Below are 14,961 nucleotides of genomic sequence, written 5' to 3'. Positions count from 1 at the left end.
GAGGTCCACACCACTCTGTCCTTCTTTGCCCCCGAAATTTTGTCACTTAAGGTACAGTCCCAAACACGTGCCCTGTTTCTCACTCTCTCTCTCACACACACGCGATCTTACACACACACACACAATGGTCTGAGACACAACAAATTTTCTGGGAAAGGTTTTTATACCTCAAAAAGTCCTTTTAATTTGCACATGCGCACTCCCACTGCTGGAAACAGACTCGTGTTTATCAAGCAGCCTGCGTAAAATGTCACCTCTAGTCAGGTTACACGGAACACACACACACACACACACACACACACACACACACACACACACACACACACACACACACACACACACACACACAAGCTTATGATACGAGTGAAACTGTATTGTGTATCTCTTATCTAACCTTAGCATGTTTTTCCTGATAAACTGAATGAAATTAAAAGCAAGGAACAGTGAAGGTTAATAGAGACCAATGTCATTCCAACCACATAATCTTAACATTGCAGTGCACCCACTACCTCTCAATATTGAACAACAATCTACTTTACATTGATAGATTCTGATAAATTCAGACATCTAATTGACTGAATTATTGAAAATAATTCACTGATTATTACTAATTATATAAGTATATAATAAAATGTAGTTCTGATGGAAAAGATGTGAAAAAACAGACATAACTAAAATTCACACCCTAACAGCTGTGCCACAGGACCAGACAGCCAATGACGGCCTGCAGCTCCACAAAGCAAAATACAAACAAAAACATCAGAGGGGAAATTGCCTGCAGCTTGTGTTAATCAGCTGTCACACCTGCTGCCAATCTCAGCTTATCCGCGGTGCTGGAGCAGGTTACCTCGACCACAGAGGAAGGTTAATGGTGTCAGCGTGTTCACTGATGTCGCTTGCCTCCCGCTGCAAGCTGAGTGTCGCAGAGACTGGCACTGTGACAGCTCATACTCGTTCGGTCTAAGCCCATATCCTCCTCCGTTTACAGCATTAACCCCAAACTACAAATTAATTTTACCAGTTCCTTCTACCTTATTCTGAATCTCCACCTTTACTGGCTATTTGATTTTTAAACATTAGCAATTGCAAATCAATCGATTTAATCCAAATCAAAAAACTGTAATGATGAATAGGCTATTTGGTTAATAAGTACAAAAAAAGATTTAGCTTGTATAGAGACCGTCGTGTTGAGGGACAAAACGTTTAGTAGTTTTGACTCAGTTTGGACTTTGCTTATCAGATATTAGATTGGAAAGACGCAAAGAAGAAAAAATATGTAATTTTTAGAAATACATTTAAAAATAATAAATGGACAGTTCAGAGTTGATTTATGTATCAACATATACTTTAACTATAATAGCCTGTGGTTATGTACCAAACGGAGTTAAGGTCATACTGTCCCTTACCTGTTCCTACGTAGAACTCTTTGCATGCTGTGTAAATAAAAAGATAAATAGCAGGTACGATAAGCTGTGAGAGTCAATATTATACCACACTGTATAATAGTCTGTACAGTGGTTAGATAATCAAAGTACTTTTATCAGCTCTAAGAACGCAGTGCTGGAGGGTGGATAGGTGAGGGGAAACTCTCTGCTCAGATTGTCGTCTGCAGGGCCCAAACATGACAGAGCCTCTGCCGTGTTTTTACAGATGTCTGCAGACACTCATTGTTGTAACCACTCTCCCTTCCTCATTTATACATACTGACAATGGCTTGAACGCAAAATTTCAAATTTTTAAATATTGCTCCATCAGACCTCTCGCCACTGATTTTTGTTCAGTTTATGTAATTTGACATATATCAGCCTTTTCTCCCCGTTTCTCTTCCTTAAGCATGTCTTCATTACAGCCAACCTTGCACAGAGACCATTTCTGATGAGGCTCAAGCAAACAGTAGATGGGTAGAATAAAGGTCCAGATGCATATCTCATGTTCTGTATCAGGACTTTGCTTAATTGTTTCCAATTTCATGAAAACATGACTTTCAGATACTATTCATCTGTTGTAAATAGTGTTTTGGGCTGCTACTTATTCTTTTGTCCTCCATCCAGGGCTGAACTCTTAGTCGAGGTGGCTCACCATGATTACTCAGTATATATTTGTTATTGAAACTGACACAAGTTTTAGTCAGTTGGTACTATAAGCAGTGGCCATTCACTGGTCAAGTAGCCATTCATTTTGCCTGAACCCTTGAACTTCTCCCTTCCTTATTATGTCCCTCCATCTATTTTCTTACCGAGTTAATTTAACCCCTCCTTTGTCTCTTCCTCACTCTGTTGTTGGGGCTGCTGTCCCGCCTCCTGCACTTCTCCATGACTAATGCTAACAACAGCAGCCTCCTGTGACTGTGAGAAAGTCACCATAAAAGGTTTGTATTTTGTTTGATTTTGCTGGTACTGTGTGTGTGTGTGTGTGTGTGTGTGTGTGTGTGTGTGTGTGTGTGTGTGTGTGTGTGTGTGTGTGTGTGTGTGTGTGTGTTTGTTTGTTTTTCTCTCTCTCTCAGCTTTTCAGCTCTACCTTTTCACCACTTTCATTAGACTTTCCATTGGCCCATTAAATCCAGGTATGCCACATTCAGACAGTCCAGCCCTGCCTCCACCGCTCTGGTTTCCCCAAGTTTTTGTTTTTGCTGTAGCTCTTTGGAAATCACTTTGCCTGTCAAAATGGTAACCTACAATAATATGGAAAATAAAATGGGAACTAGTGATGGGTTTTTGTGCCTAAAGATAGAATTTAAAATTAGTTCTTTGCTAAGTTGTCTGTTATGTGTAGACACAGCACTGGTTCGCCCCTTTTTTAATGATTCTTTGGTCAATGTTAAGTGGCTGATCAAAAACAAAAAAAGAAGAAGAAGAAGAAAAAGAGAAAGCCCAATTCCTGTGAAAATGGCCAGGTACAAGGACAGTGCTGACGAATGAAAAAGCAGCCAATGTCGAAAGATTGACTGACCCTCAGAAAATCTGTAGAACTATTGCTCAAGAAGAAAAAAAAAATGTAAGCAAAATATAACAAAGTAATGCAATGGGTGGTTCAAGAGTTTTGCACAGTGCTTTCTCCTGTCAAGTGTGATGAGAGCGTTCACACCAACTGTGACGGTAAACTAAGTAGCTTGCAAATAAGACAGATTTGCCCTGAATGTGAGCTTCATTTCATTCATGAACTGGCGAACGTTTGGATTTGGTTTATATAGAAATGCATTACATTATAAAATAGATTCAAACACACACTATTGAACGCGACCTGGACTCTCGATTCTTGTCGGGCGACTCCAGCCAATGACAGCGACATCCGCTGATCACGTGACAGCGTCCGACGACGTCAATTTTCTGCGACCACCTCTCCTAGACACTTTCCATGTGAACAACTTTCGCCAAAATGATCGTAAATTAAAGGTAAGCCTTTGGTTATTTGGGTAGCCGGTGAAACCGTGCAGTGAGTCTGCTCTCCGACGCACAGACACGAGTATTATGAGGGGAGGTAGATGGCAGACCGGCGTTTCACTGCGCCTCTTCCTCTCTACAAGGTCAGGATTCAACGTTACATGACAAGACCAGCGTGTTCTCTCTTGCTGCCGGGTTCCGTGTAAAGAAGATGGGTTTTAATCAGCGTTACAGTGGCATGTACTGCAGAGCTAGGCTTAGATGCATTATTGACGAAGAAAAACTGCGTACCACTGGTTACACAACCACTTTTATCACCATTAGCGACGCTGTTCAGGAAATCTGTATCACAAGTAGAAGATGAAACATGGCTAAAGCATTTGGCGGACTTGAAAATGTGTTAACTTGTAGTGAGATTTAAAAGGCGACCCTTTTCTTATAGCCACACTTAATGTTGAATTCTTTACTGCCCCCTCAGGTTTAAAGTGGGATGGTGACACCAGCTGCTGAGCCGTGAGAAAGCCCTTCTTTCCTGTCTTTAGCCACTCTCTGTCTCTCAGACTCCATGGCTGGCCGCCTCCTGGGCAGATGTGCCCGTCTGCTCTGCAGGTCCTCCTCTCAGGCCTCAGCTGCTGCTGCTGCTCGCCTACCTCTATCTGCTGCTGGGCCTGCAGAGTATCAAAGAGCCAAGGGCTGGCCATGGCTCACAGAGAGGTCAATGTGTGAAAGAACAGCAGTTACCAAAGAAGACCACTATTCAGTGAGCCCTACTCGCACACAGCTGGACGAATCGGTGGACAAGGCAACAGTGCCAGAGGACATCCTGTCTGCTTGGGAAAAGTATGGAGGTAATGGTAATCAAGCTGCCACCGCCCTCATGAAGTGGGCCCAGCTGGTACTAAAAACCAAGGGAAAGTTTAAGGAACAACAACCAGAACTGATGATGGATTCAAGGCTCCTGGATATGATGAATACTTTATCTCGGCAGGTACATGAGTGAAGTGCACTAGCTCTGCCCTCATCTATTAAAGTTATCAACATTCAAAAGAACTTTAAGCTTGTCTGTTGAGATAAATATCTCATTTATCTTTGTGTATTCAAGGTGGCCTCTGTGTGGAACAGCAGTCTAGTGTCTGTCTTGCGAACTCTCTGGATTATGGGTGTTTCCCCCAGTGATCCGGTGCTCAGTTCTGTCCAGACAGAAGTCCTGTGGAGAATTCGAAGGCTGACGTACAGACAGCTGGGCTACTTGGTAGACTGGGGAGCAGGCAGGAAAGCTCAGCAGGATGTGGAACTAGTGAACGCTACGCTTAAACAACTTGAACTGCGCTGGACTGAGATTGATGATACGAAAACTGTCAGTGCGCTGATATCCAAAGGAGAACGCATGTCGCCAAGCTTGATGGACAGACTGGAGGACAAGGTATCAGACTTCAAACAACGGTCACCTTTAAAACACGGTTAAAGTTCCAGTTTTGAAGTTTAAAGTTTTAATGTCAGTGTTTTAGGCAGATTTCTGTGTTTAAAAGTTTGGCCCTTCTCACTGGGTTAAAGTCATTTACATGCAATCCCTTGAGATTGCTAAATGGAGAAAGCACGTGTGAAATTTTATATATATATTATAGAAAAAGTTGAAATATTAATGTGTTGATTAGAAATGATAAAAATGATTGTGTCTGTAGTGGCAGCACAGTGAAAGTAACTTAGAGTTAGACACTGTGTCCATATACATAAAACTCTGTACAGAGATTTTACCTAGTATTTAAGGCAGCGATACAGTCATCTTCTTCTTTTGGAGTATAAATATAACCTAAGCTTACTGTCATTTTCCTCTGTGCATTTATTCTAATATCATTTTACTGTTTTCATCTACCGTAACTCACTATTATCATTTTTATATTATTACTCCATTCCCTAATTATTATTATTATTATTGTTTTTATTCTTCTTTAATTACTTGTGTTGTTTCTTTGTTAATTTTAATTGCTTATGCAGCTGGGCAAGATCAGTTGTGTTTAATGTGCTATATGAATACACTGATTTGACTTGACATATATTGAAATCATATGAAGGATCCTCTTTCTCCACTTTTAGGCTTTGGAGCTTGCAGAGGGCTTTTCAGGAGAAGATATTCGCAAAGTCTGTGTATCTTTGGCAGCTCAGAGTCACAGAAGCGTCCCACTTCTCAGGGCTCTGTCCTACCACCTTCTCCAGAAACCCTCGGCAGAGTTCACCACACCTTTGATAATGGACATGGCCTTTGCATACGGTAATAACACCATAAATAATAGGCTATGTATGTGTTATCATCACAAGTCTTTATATTAGGTTTGATAAACCTGATGAATGAGGTTTTGTTGTGTTTTGTATATGACTGTCTGCTCACACGCTCTGCGCTGCTAACAACAGAACCTTTATCATTGCTTTTAGGGAAGCTGAGTTTCCACCATTCTCAGGTATTTCAGCGAATGGCCTCGGAGTTATTACCCAGAGTCCCTGAGCTCAGTTCTGCTGACATCACACGCTGTGCTAAGTCACTTGGTTTTCTCAAATGGCTCCATATGCCTCTATTTGAAGCCTTTGCTGAGGTGAGTAATCAGCCCCTGATAAAAGTCATTTTCAAAACATTGTGCATCTGTGATTTCAAATTCTCTCTCTATACATTTTGTTTTATCAGCACTACACAGCAAACAGCGACAAGTATACTACTTCTCAGCTGTGTAATCTGCTCATGACTTTTGCCAGACTGGGCTTTCAGCCCAGCAAAGGAGAAGAGTTCTTTAACAAGGTGCTAATGTCATTAAAGGCTTTTTGTTGATTGTGCACATTTCGTTCTTCTTCCTAACTGAAACGATTGCTCTCTGTGCTGTTTTGATTAAAGGTGCACTCTGTGTTGGAGAAGGCTGTCTCAGGCCTGGAACCCTTTCTGAAAACGGATGTGGTTTGGTCTCTGTGTGTGCTACAGCAGGCCAAACCCCACTATCTCATTCCCCTCATACAGCAAAATCACGTTTCCAAACTTTCAGGTAAGAATCGGTACTGTGTGTGCGTTTATCCTCAATTCTCAGTTCTGCAGATATGCGCTTTATGTGACACAGCAGGCTCACACAAGTAAATCAGGTTTCCTCTAAATTGTCAGACGTTCAGGGTGAAATACACGGCCTGCTCCTTTAAAGTAGGAGAGGCTGGTGAATGTGCTTCAGGTAACTGATAAGGAAGCCCCTAGCACATTACCAAAATTCCTGGTATGCGTTGAGGCAGAAACAACAGATGATAACAGCAGGACATCCAATCAGACCCAGAAAACCAGCACAAAGATTGTTTTGCCAAATAAAATAAAAGACTTGAAAAACATCCCTCCCACAATTCAGAGCTGAATCCCCACACAGCACCTATGTGACACCACAGGCTGAAAGTTTTACAAGCTGAAACATGGAGGAAATGTTCACCACAGTTGTCATGGAGACCGATACATAAAGCAGCTCAAAGATTGTAAACTAAATAGTCATTGTAAACTAAATAGTCATACCAGAATAAAGAGCTGACAGGAACATGTTGGCATGGGATACTTTTTTAGTGCAGTTGATTCATTTTATTCTGACTTTATGTGCATTACAATAATCTAATGCTTGTTTTACCTTTAGTGCAAACTTCTTAAAGTATATTTAAAAGAAAATGGAATTTAGATACAAAATATGATACTGTTCCCTTTAAAATAAATACTGAGCTGCCTTGGTGGTGGTCTGCGTTCTCTGAGTGTCTCTTGCATTTTATGTTGTATTTGTTCAGTTTTTGAGATTTTGAGTTTGTTCGGTTGCTACCTTTGCAAGGTCTCCCGTGTAAAACCAGATTTGATCTCAGTGGCACTTCCTTGTTAAATAAAGGGAATAGATAAATGAAAATAAATTGGCCCCGTAGTTTTCTTAATCACAGGTTTTAGCCCTAACTGTGGTTGGTGTGCACAAACAAAGACAATTGTATAGACCTCTTACCACTCACAGTAGCTGGTGAAGTAGAGCTGAGTGACTGAATCAATGTAACTGCAATGCAGGGATGCTAACCACGAAACTGTCTGGGCTATATAGGCAAGACAGGAAGGAAACTTTTAAGGAAAAAAAGAAAAATATATATATATATATAAAAGACCTCAGATTTCTCTGATTCCCATCTTTTTTTCTCTTTTTTTAACGTTGTGTTGTAGTGTCTTTCTGGGCATTTATGGTTAACTACCTAAATACCATTCCTGCTCAGCAGATGGCAGTACCACACCACTATACTTCTGACTGGACAAGCTTGATCATCAGTCCCATTTTCCTGTAGAGACAAAAAATTGCTTTGTTTCCTCAAACCTTCTTGTAAGGGTTTTGGAAGCCCTGTTGCCAGTGAGTTGTCGTCACTCCTTCTCTTTCCTTTGTGTTGTTTTTTTTTTTTTTCCCTCACTATAGAAGGAAGTCCAGCTCGAGCAGAGAACTACAAACTGAAGCTCTTGCATATCGCTGCTACTCTCAGCTTGGAGCATCCTGGTTCTTTGGATACTCTGTCCTCTCAGAGTGTCCCGTCTTTCCCGGCCAGCAGCTCCCCCCTGTCCCCTCTGCAGAGAACCCTGAGAGAAACATTACTGAAGTTTGTGGGCGGGAGGTCAGAAGCCCTTCGCATTGGTGCTGACACAGTGTATGGATGGACTATTGGTAAGGAGATATAATAAGCCTGGAGATATAATATGAGATTACATGCTTCATCACTACTAGAGCGGTTTTGTTTTTTATGTTCTCAGATGGTGAGCTCGTCGTGGATGCTGACAACAAACCAGTTGACATGGTAACAATAAAAGCCCCTCATCTACCAAGCGGAGGAGGAGATCAGGCTTTACCCACAGGAGCACGACGGTGAGTCATAGGGAAGAGTCATGTGGGTTTGGGTACTTAAAGATTTATTTTGAGCTTTTTAATGTTGCAGCATCTTTTGCTCCAGGAATCTAAATATATTTGTCCTCCTGTTTCCCCACATATGTTTTTTTTTTTTTTTTTTAGGGTAGCTTTCCTATCTTGGGAATTTCCCAACTTTGGCTCAAAGAGTAAAGACCTTCTGGGACGTTTTGTCATGATGAAGCGACATCTTCAGTTGGCTGGCTTCATCACAGTAGAGGTGAGTAGAAGCCAGCGTTGTAGCAGTGCCTGAGATGGTGGTGTTTCCCCCCCCCCACAGTGACTGAATAATTTTCTCTATATAGGCTGAACAGCTCTGTTTGTTCTTTAGATTCGTTTTTTTTATTGCCCAAACTCAAACTCACACTAAAGCCAACTGAAATAGAGATCTTCTGTTTTTTTTCTCTGCTCGTGAGCAATATTTCAAAGAAAAGAAGCAGAGAACCAGCACCGCCGCTGCTGCTGTTTCTGTCAGGCTGATTGTGTGCAAACAATGGAGCTAATACTTGTAGAGCTGAGAGTCAGGTGGGCCCCGCTGCAGTCTGTGGTATAAATAGAGCTCCAGCCGCAGCTCTGCCTCATCTAGGCCAATCCAAGCTCTGTCTCTTCTCTCATCTAGGACAATCTCCTTAGCCAACTGTATACTCACTTGCTTGTCGGGTTGCAGTGTTTCAGACTGTATTAACTGACCAACTATATGAATCTAAGAGTGAAAACCAACATTTTATTTTAAATATACATCTTTAATGGTGACAGATGGTCATCAGCTCTGTAAACACATGCTTTGTCTGTTTTATTTTCTTTCAGGTGCCGTATTACGAGTGGCTGGAGCTCAAGACAGAGTGGCAGAAATTAGCCTACCTCAAAGATAAAATGGGGAAGGCTGTGGCCGAGGACATGGCCAAGTGAACTGGGCAACATTTGCAGGCTCAGCTAAATCGGAGCTTTCCCAATCAAATGTGGGACCACCGGGAATACACACACCCACGTTCACACACTCAGAACAGAGCAGCATTGCAGAGAAGCTCTCATATACTGGCACGAAAAAAAGAAAAGGAAAAAAAAAAAGCATATAATTTCCATCTGGTTCCCTTGGAAACGTGTGGGGCTTTCCCTGTTTCCATGGTGACAGTGATAGAGTTTTGGAGCCAGAGAGAGGCTGAAATGAACACAAGGCTTCTGCAGAAATTTTATGATCGAGGACTAAGTCATCAGTGGTGACAAGGCAAAACCGAAGCAGCACGGCTGTGTTTCAATTTGTTCCTAATGTGCTCAGCGTCAGGGTGTGAATATACTGAAATAACTTATCTCTGAATGTGTGTCATCTTGTGATGGAATAAATTGTTTTATTTAATTTTCTTTTACCTCCCTTTGTGTTTTAATGCTGTTGCATTCGTTTGCTTTGAGTGGCACTCAGATACAAGATGCTCAATTCTGTGTTTCGCAACCGGTGTGTGTGTGTGTGTGTGTGTGTGTGTGTGTGTGTGTGTGTGTGTGTGTGTGTGTGTGTGTGTGTGTGTGTGTGTGTGTGTGTGTGTGTGTGTGTGTGTGTGTGTGTGTGTGTGTGTGTGTGTGTGTGTGGATCTTCTCACTGCTATGTCAGATAAAATGACGAGTCATTTGATGCCCAGATTTTCTGTATTGAGCGGCAACATGAATTTTGTGAATGCGTTATCTCTTAAATAACTCCACCGCATTTGAAGTAATTTTTCCAAACTTCATATGCATGTGCATTAATGTGCATGTTTACTGAAGCCCAGCAGTACTGCCACGATGAAACATGCTAGGGTAAACTTCACTGATAAAACACGTTGCTCACTTGAAACTGCTTACACATCATCATGGACAGCTGCAGCAGCTCTCAGTTGTGGCGTATAAAGGAAGACTGACAACTGCAAACCAGGGCAGAGGAGAGAACTTAACGATGGTTAAAGCACTGCGTGGATAAAACCAGAGCCAAGAATGAGGCAGCAAGAAAGAAAATATTACTTAACTCGAATGCACTTTCCAAAGAAATCGATTTGAGATTGCTGCTTCTTCTCTCCTTTGTTTCCTGCTGTTTAAAAGTTGCAGCTTAGTGGTGTTAAGATAAATTTCATGATAAAAGTAAGATAGGGTTAAAGTTAAATCATGACCTGAACAGTATTTCTGGTAAAAAACAAAAACATGAAATGTGTAACTTTTTGTGTTGCGTGTCTCACATGAACAAGCTATGGTGGCACTGTGACAATACACAAAATTAAATGTGTGTTTATGGTCCACGCTTTTGACTCCCACTTTCTGCATGTTATTAATCACAAATATTGGCAGATTTGACAAAATTAGCTGATAACACCTTCCTGTGACTGCTTAGTGGGATTGCTGATGTTAAAGTAAGTGAAATCAAATAAGGAAAAGTGTGGCATCTTGATATTAAAGAACACTTTCTCTGATGGTCAATCAGTGACTTGGGCAGGACTGCAGGCATTTTCAAGCTCTGTACCTGAATCAAGGAGTAATAACAGAACAGAAGAAGTGTAATGGGAACACTGGTGATGGCTATGCTGACAGCATGTACTCTGGAAATCTGCTACATTTCTATTTTGCTCAGCTCCACTCTTTAACCTCCATCAAGACCAGGAAGTTAACAGAGCTTCACACAAGCAGTGACGTAAAATGAGATTAGATCTGTTGGCCTCACGTCACTGATGAGGGAAAGCTGAGTTTCCACCATCCCTCAAAGCACGTCATAATATATGATGCAATGTCCAAATGCAGATTAAGAGAAGTCATTAATTTAGTATTATATAGTATGATATCAGGCACAGCACAGAGACAAGAAAAACCATTACATGCTTGGTGAAAAATTCATCCAAAATATTCTGTCTGTTGTCAGCTTCTCCCGCTCCAGCTGTTAGTGTATTGAACCACAAAGCAAGCCATATTATTTGTTATATATGTTTTTTGCTTTTGTTTTTTAAATCCCCTTTGCTCCTAGCACATGGCTTCAGGTGCAGATTTAATGGGCACAGCAGCACTTTCACATGAAACTCACAATCTGAGAGGACAATCTGGGAGCTGAAAACCCAGAAATACATTTTTCTTTCAGTTTTTTAAGCTTTGAAGGTTGAGGTAAACTGTTTTGCACAGAGTCTATCAGACTTTATCGGACCAGTGAAGCATTAATTACTTGTGCTGAGCTGGCACTCCATCATGGGAAGTTTTGGGTTGCCATGGAAACTACCACTGCTGTTTATTTTGCTCACTGCTGCCACCCCCTCTCGTGCTTTCTATTTCTGGCTAGATTTCCTTCGCTAGTTGTCTATAAAAGAGGAGGGAAAAAACCCAGTGATTGATAGGCAGTTGATTATTTAAAGAGTCATAATCTGAGACAAATGATTGACAAAAATCACTGAGAGGCTTTCATCTTTTGTCTCACATTTTTATTTATTTATTTATTTATTCACAACAATAAAGAGAAAACTGCTGAGGACTTCTGAGGTAAGCCGAGCTGTTGGAACCCACACATGCACTCAAGGCCACAGGGTGGTTTTCTTTTTGGGGAAAAAAGAAGATATTTTAAGCAATGTTGTTAACGCCTTTCTGACAGCTTCAGTGTTTTCAGTAGTTTGCTGTTTTCTGCTGTTATAATGGTTATGCTAGAGTTCTTTCTGTGGCACTTACATCAATGAGACACCAAATTTTTACTCTTGCAATTTTATGAGAAAAGGTAAAAGAACATTTTTGAAAATCAGGAAGCAGCTCCACTGAAGAGGAAAACGCATTCAGATTGAGTATGACACAAGAAGACATTAGTTTGACATAAATGAGGAAAAACAAGAGTTTTTTTGACACGGTCAGCAGGAATAAATTATTGTTTATCACTGCTTGGGCTCTGACTAATCCCCAACACAGTTACCCTTGACTTCTTATCTCTCAGTAAATGTAATGAGTTTGCACCATTTTTTAATTGAAAACATGACAGTGGCCATAAATTGCTCCATGTTGAACAATGGAACAAGGGTTCCTGCTCTAGGTGTGCAGAAAATGAACTGGCTACACTGTACAGCCAACAAAGTCGAAACTCTGGAGGACATAATGGAGCATTTTAATTCATCCACCTGCTGTTCTGACCTTGACGCCATTGTTTCTTGAATTATTAATTTAATACAGACCCATTATTAAATCCTCTGGCTGAAATGTGACCAAAAGGGCATTTGCATTTCTGGAGGCAAGTTATTCAAAATAGCTTTCTCAACATGTTTTCCTAAAGGAAAATGCAAATGCCCTTTTGGTCACATTTCAGCCAGAGTGATTGAAAATGACACTGAGAATGCTGTTTGGCTGTTTAAAAAAAATATTGACATAAAACATCTTTTATGGTACTGATTGGTCCTAATATCGTCTTTGCGCATACCGTTGGATCATATTCATGTTGAATGAAATGAGGAAAGTGCAGATGCATATGTGAGAGGTTCTAGCCATAAACTTATCTTCTTTTTGGTCCTGCTGTTTGTAAGGAGCAGCCAATCAAGTAACAAAGTTGGCCTAAAGGCAGGGTAAAGGGAGATAACATGACCATGGAGCTGGGGATGGGTATAATCCCTACCATTTAGGTGAGAAAAACTTCTGGGCAGACTGGAAAACTGACAGATATTATCTTTCACAGTCCTGAAATCTAAGCAGACTACTACAACATTTTGGAGTTTTCCAGGTTTTAATGCTTTCATTGGTAAAAATCTTATCTGAGAATAATTTTAATCACAGCTTTGCATGACATGCTCAAGCTCTATTATCTCGAAGAAAGACATTAAAGGTCACGTATCCTGCCAAGAGGAGCTCATTCGTGGTTTCATTTTCAGGAGTAACTATTTTAATACTTTAATACCCCAAGAGTGTAACACAGCATTAGCTTATGCTAAAGTGCTGCTGTATATTAATGTAATGTTAATAAGCAGGGGTGGCTGTGGCTCAGGTGGTAGATCAGCTACTGATTGGAAGGTTGGTGGTTCGATCCTTTGCTTCCCCAGTCTGCATGTCAAGTATCCTTGAGCGAGATACTAACCCCAAGTTGCTCTCTGATGTGTTCATCAGAGTGTGAATGTAGATTAGTTTGCACTTGTGTTTAGAACTGGGTGTGAATGAGGCATGTTGTATACAGTGCTTTGAGTACTCTGGGAGAGTAGAAAAGCGCTATATAAGAATCAGTCCATTTACCATTTAAGCAGTCTTGGCTCTAAACACATTTCTCATGAAGAATAAACCTAGTATCGAGAGCTCTTAGGTCATTATGGAGTCTGAAGCAAACAAACAGAAGCTTTTTTAACTGCACACACATGAAATCACCTCCATGATTATTCACATCTGATCTAATTATAGCAGCTTCAGTCCCAATGAAAATCTTTATTCTTCTTCTGTGGTTTTGATTGATGAGTTTCTTTGTTCTACTGTTACTTTGTTTCTTGTTGCAATTTGAGGCTGTTATTATCAATTATAGCTTCACTGAAACAGTATTGCCACTCTGTTTCTGGCCTGCTGTTATTTTATTTTTCCCCTTTAGATGAGAAATATTTGGCATATCACTTAAATATACAAAAGAATTAGCCCATCAACCATATCAACAACAGACTTTGGTCTATCAGGTATCTTAGAACTAGATTACTTGAGCATTATAAAGTACAAAAGCTCAAAAGAGTGTGATACTTGATCATCACAGTATAACACAAAGTCACCTCAACTTAAGCAATATCAGTCCATTCAGAATGGAGGCATAAACCACTGTAAGCCAGGTGAACAAGACGACCCTCCTGAAAATTGATGGTTTTGCAGGTGGTGGCTACGGGTCATTGCTATCTCCTTATCCCCCCTGACTGATTTTACTCCAGTTTTGCTTGTTGCAAGTGTCCACTGCATGTCGTATGATATTGTACCTGCAGCCCATTCAAGTTACAGCTAAACCAACTCCTTGCAAGAAGGTTTTCTGTATCTCCCAGCAGAGTCTGAAGAGAGATACCAGGAGAATGGCTGTTACACAAGGATAGGGCCTTAGGAGGGAATCAGCCTGGCAGCAGGACTTGTATCTGCGCCTTTGTAGGAGGAGGAACAGGAGGAGTGCTCCTAGAGCCCTACAAAATGACCCCAACAGAATACTCATGTGCATGTTCCTCATCTAACTATCAGAGTGAGCTGCTATAAGCATAGCTTGAGGTCCCAAAATCCTTTGCTCAAAGATTAACACCATCTATTACCCACTTAGTCTTTGTAAGGCACTTTGAATTGGCTTTTTAAATGATGCTGTCTTAATGAGAGATGAAGATGGAGGGCAGAAGCAGATGTTTTAGTGGCCCTTGGGGCAAATATCTCCTTCCTGATTCCTGTTGGATCAAATCAGAGCAGGAGGCAGAGGGTGTAATCAGCAGTATACTTTCAGGATTCATTTCTGCGCATTCGATTCTCTGTGTTCCAGGTTTCTCTTTCCACTGTCTGTTTTGTTTTCCATTTGATTTATCCATTTCACTCTTGTTTTTGCAGTACCGCTTCTTTCCTTTAAGGTTGGGGGCAGCACTGAGAGATCAGCAGAAATGTGCTGACATCATCTCCAAAGATCCAGTCATAGCTTGGATGGGCGTGAAGGGAAGGGTGGGGGACCAGGGAGGAGAGGAGGGAGAGAGATACAC

At 41.0% G+C, this 14,961-nt stretch overlaps 1 protein-coding gene across 1 annotated transcript; it reads left to right on the top strand.

The window, feature by feature from the left end:
* The first annotated feature begins 3,299 nt into the window (after positions 1 to 3,299).
* On the top strand, positions 3,300 to 9,663 carry tbrg4 (transforming growth factor beta regulator 4). Its single transcript, XM_085422837.1, has 11 exons — positions 3,300 to 3,392; positions 3,859 to 4,368; positions 4,483 to 4,803; positions 5,475 to 5,649; positions 5,811 to 5,968; positions 6,058 to 6,168; positions 6,262 to 6,406; positions 7,826 to 8,068; positions 8,155 to 8,266; positions 8,411 to 8,525; positions 9,113 to 9,663. Exons 2-11 carry the CDS (start codon positions 3,946 to 3,948, stop codon positions 9,212 to 9,214), a joined length of 1,905 nt encoding a protein of 634 aa, XP_085278963.1. The 5' UTR covers positions 3,300 to 3,392; positions 3,859 to 3,945; the 3' UTR covers positions 9,215 to 9,663.
* The last annotated feature ends 5,298 nt before the right edge of the window (positions 9,664 to 14,961 follow it).

Source organism: Rhamphochromis longiceps, linkage group LG11 (genome assembly GCF_057381845.1).
Source record: "Rhamphochromis longiceps isolate RC_006_pf linkage group LG11, R_longiceps_female_GT1.1, whole genome shotgun sequence".
NCBI classification, from domain to species: Eukaryota; Metazoa; Chordata; class Actinopteri; order Cichliformes; family Cichlidae; genus Rhamphochromis; species Rhamphochromis longiceps.
Note: the sequence above shows the minus strand (reverse complement) of the source record. Positions and strands in the feature narration are given on the sequence as shown.